Source organism: Curcuma longa, chromosome 11, assembly GCF_044706935.1.
Source record: "Curcuma longa cultivar G26 ecotype Majalengka, Jawa Barat chromosome 11, ITB_CL_G26_1.1, whole genome shotgun sequence".
NCBI classification, from domain to species: domain Eukaryota; kingdom Viridiplantae; phylum Streptophyta; class Magnoliopsida; order Zingiberales; family Zingiberaceae; genus Curcuma; species Curcuma longa.
In genome coordinates this window covers 11,249,160-11,251,666 of record NC_133871.1, presented here as the reverse complement: position 1 = coordinate 11,251,666, position 2,507 = coordinate 11,249,160, and the positions used below count along the sequence as shown (strand labels likewise).

At 38.9% G+C, this 2,507-nt stretch overlaps 1 protein-coding gene across 1 annotated transcript; it reads left to right on the top strand.

Moving 5' to 3' along the window:
• Window positions 1-1,593: 1,593 nt before the first annotated feature.
• Window positions 1,594-2,507, top strand: LOC141837105 (aldehyde dehydrogenase family 3 member F1-like; the record flags this gene model as incomplete). Its single annotated transcript, XM_074724567.1, has 4 exons — window positions 1,594-1,869; window positions 1,965-2,033; window positions 2,130-2,226; window positions 2,296-2,507. Coding segments are annotated over exons 1-4 (558 nt in total), but the record flags the coding sequence as incomplete, so codon positions are not given.

Sequence of the window (2,507 nt, the reverse complement as noted above, 5' to 3'; positions counted from 1 at the left end):
GAACATAAAAGGCTTGCTTCAATGTGCAAGTTCCGTTGTAATGGCAGTTTGATTCAGAGCCCTTCTGTTGACTATGGGAAGACCGCTTCGTCCTTGTTCTACTCCAGTTTTATTTGACTAATAACCCATTGTGAAGTTGTTTCAGGTGCAAGTTTGAGCTCATTCGTGATTATAATTTGGCCAAACCAATAGCTACTTAATATCGTACAGTCAACTAAAATGAAAATTAGAGTTTTTTTTCTATTGTACAGGTTGCTATAGTACATACCCGGCCCTCTTAAAAATGTAATTTTGCTACTATTGAGTCTGTATTGCTTTGGGCATCTCGAACCATATACTTTATATATAGTTTCAATGAAGGTTCAAAATCTCGAACCTCGTTGAAGTTTTGGTATTTGACTAGAATAATATTGTTTTGATATTGTAAATTTATGGTATTGATAATGGATTGAAGTTAATTTTAAATTTTGAACCATACTAAGTGAAATAATCAAAACATATATTCTGATAAATTATTGAAATTTGATATAATCGTACAGAATAATTTCTCTAAAGTACGGTACAATTTGAGATTTTGAATTTTAATTTCAAATGATTTTGAGTTTGGATGATTTATTCAATTGTTTCGTCTGAAGTTATACTAGATTTTTAAATCATGATTTCCATAATATTTTGCTTATTGTATTGTCCAAGATCTGCCATCTTAATGGTCAAATTTTGATCATGAGATTTCGCATACAATATTGAATACGTGAGATTATTCTTTATCGAAAGGGGTGCTGAACAATCATAGTATTATTTATGCATCTAATCCCTGTGAATGAATGCCATGAAGATATACAAGAGAGATTTGAAAATAGAAAGTTGTTTCTGGGGACATAGCTGAATTGGTTATAATAGAACAAATTTGTAAAAGAAGGTAAGTAGATAATATTTCTTCCATTGCGGTGAATTACCTCTTCACAAATGACAAACTACAATCGACAATTACTGGCAGCCTAATTAAAACTCTGTACTTCATGAAAACCGCAAAGTCCCCTCATCCATTCATTCTACTGTGACCAAATCTTGCCTAAGGACACTCAAGTATGCAACTTGCAACCTCCACGCATCTTCATTTATTAGAGAGTAACTTTAAGGCCGACACATTGCGACTGCCTACACTGAAGTGAAAGCTTCATTCAGACCACGTAATTAATTAAATTGCCCATGATATATATATATATATATATAGTAGTATGATCATTCCATTTTCATGGCTTGTCCAATAATGCGTGCATGGTTGAATATGCATCCACATTTCCTTTGCATGTCAAACAATGAGTTACGGATGATCTTGATGCATCTTTTTGCTTTGTTTTGTTTTAAATTTTTGTTCAGTCATCTTTCTACCTCCATCAATATAATGCAGCATTTAGGCATGCATCATAATTTATTGTATGGCGAAGTCGGTGGTTGGTGGCCGCTGCTATGCTGCATGGCTCCTAATAATGCTCATACTTATTACGTCTGTACCACTGTCGCCTAATTGTTTCGCTGGAATTTATTGCAATCAACTACCACAACAGCAGGAATCACATCGTCTAGAGCTATCCAATTACAAGGGGAGCGCATGCCAACTGGTGTTGCCGTAGCAGTAGTCCGCTTGATCGAAAGGGAACTCGAGAGGAGATCGCGATCGGGGATCAAATGGAAGGGGAGTTGAAGGAGGTGCGAGAAGCGTATGAGAGCGGGAAGACGAGGAGCTTATCTTGGAGGCTGTCGCAGCTCAAAGCGCTGCGCAGGCTCCTCTACGACAAAGAAGATGACATATGTAAGGCCCTGGAGCAAGACCTCGGCAAGCACCGAGCGGAAGCCTACAGAGATGAGGCATGTAATTAACTTACTCTTTTTAAACTATAAAATCTCGCGTCTTGTTTACTGAAATCTTTTGTTCTTTTGCGATCGATGTGACTTGCGTTCAGGTGGGTATTCTGATCAAGTCCGTCAATTACGCAATAGACAATCTGCAGAAATGGATGACTCCAAACAAGGTTAATCCTCCAGTCCTGATCTTTGTTCACTTGTGCATTGGAGCCGGAGAGGTTCTAATGTGATGGGCGCATGGCTATCTGATCTGATGTCGACAGGTTTCGGTGCCTCTGGTGGCGTTTCCAACGCGCGCAGAAATCGTGCCGGAGCCGCTCGGCGTTGTTCTCATTTTCTCTTCTTGGAATTTCCCAATAGGTGCTTGTCTTCTTGGAAATTAATTAGATGCGAACAAAGGATTGAGATGTTTGAGAATTTATGGTACAGGTCTATCGTTGGAACCCTTGATTGGAGCAATATCAGCTGGAAACGCCATCATTATTAAACCTTCGGAATTAGCTCCTGTGTCTGCAGATTTTTTAGCACGCAGCGTGTCCAAGTATCTGGACGACAAACTGGTGAAGGTGATCAAGGGCGGTCCAGAGGCTGGCCAGAAACTATTGGATCAGAAATGGGACAAGATATTTTTCACAGGAAAT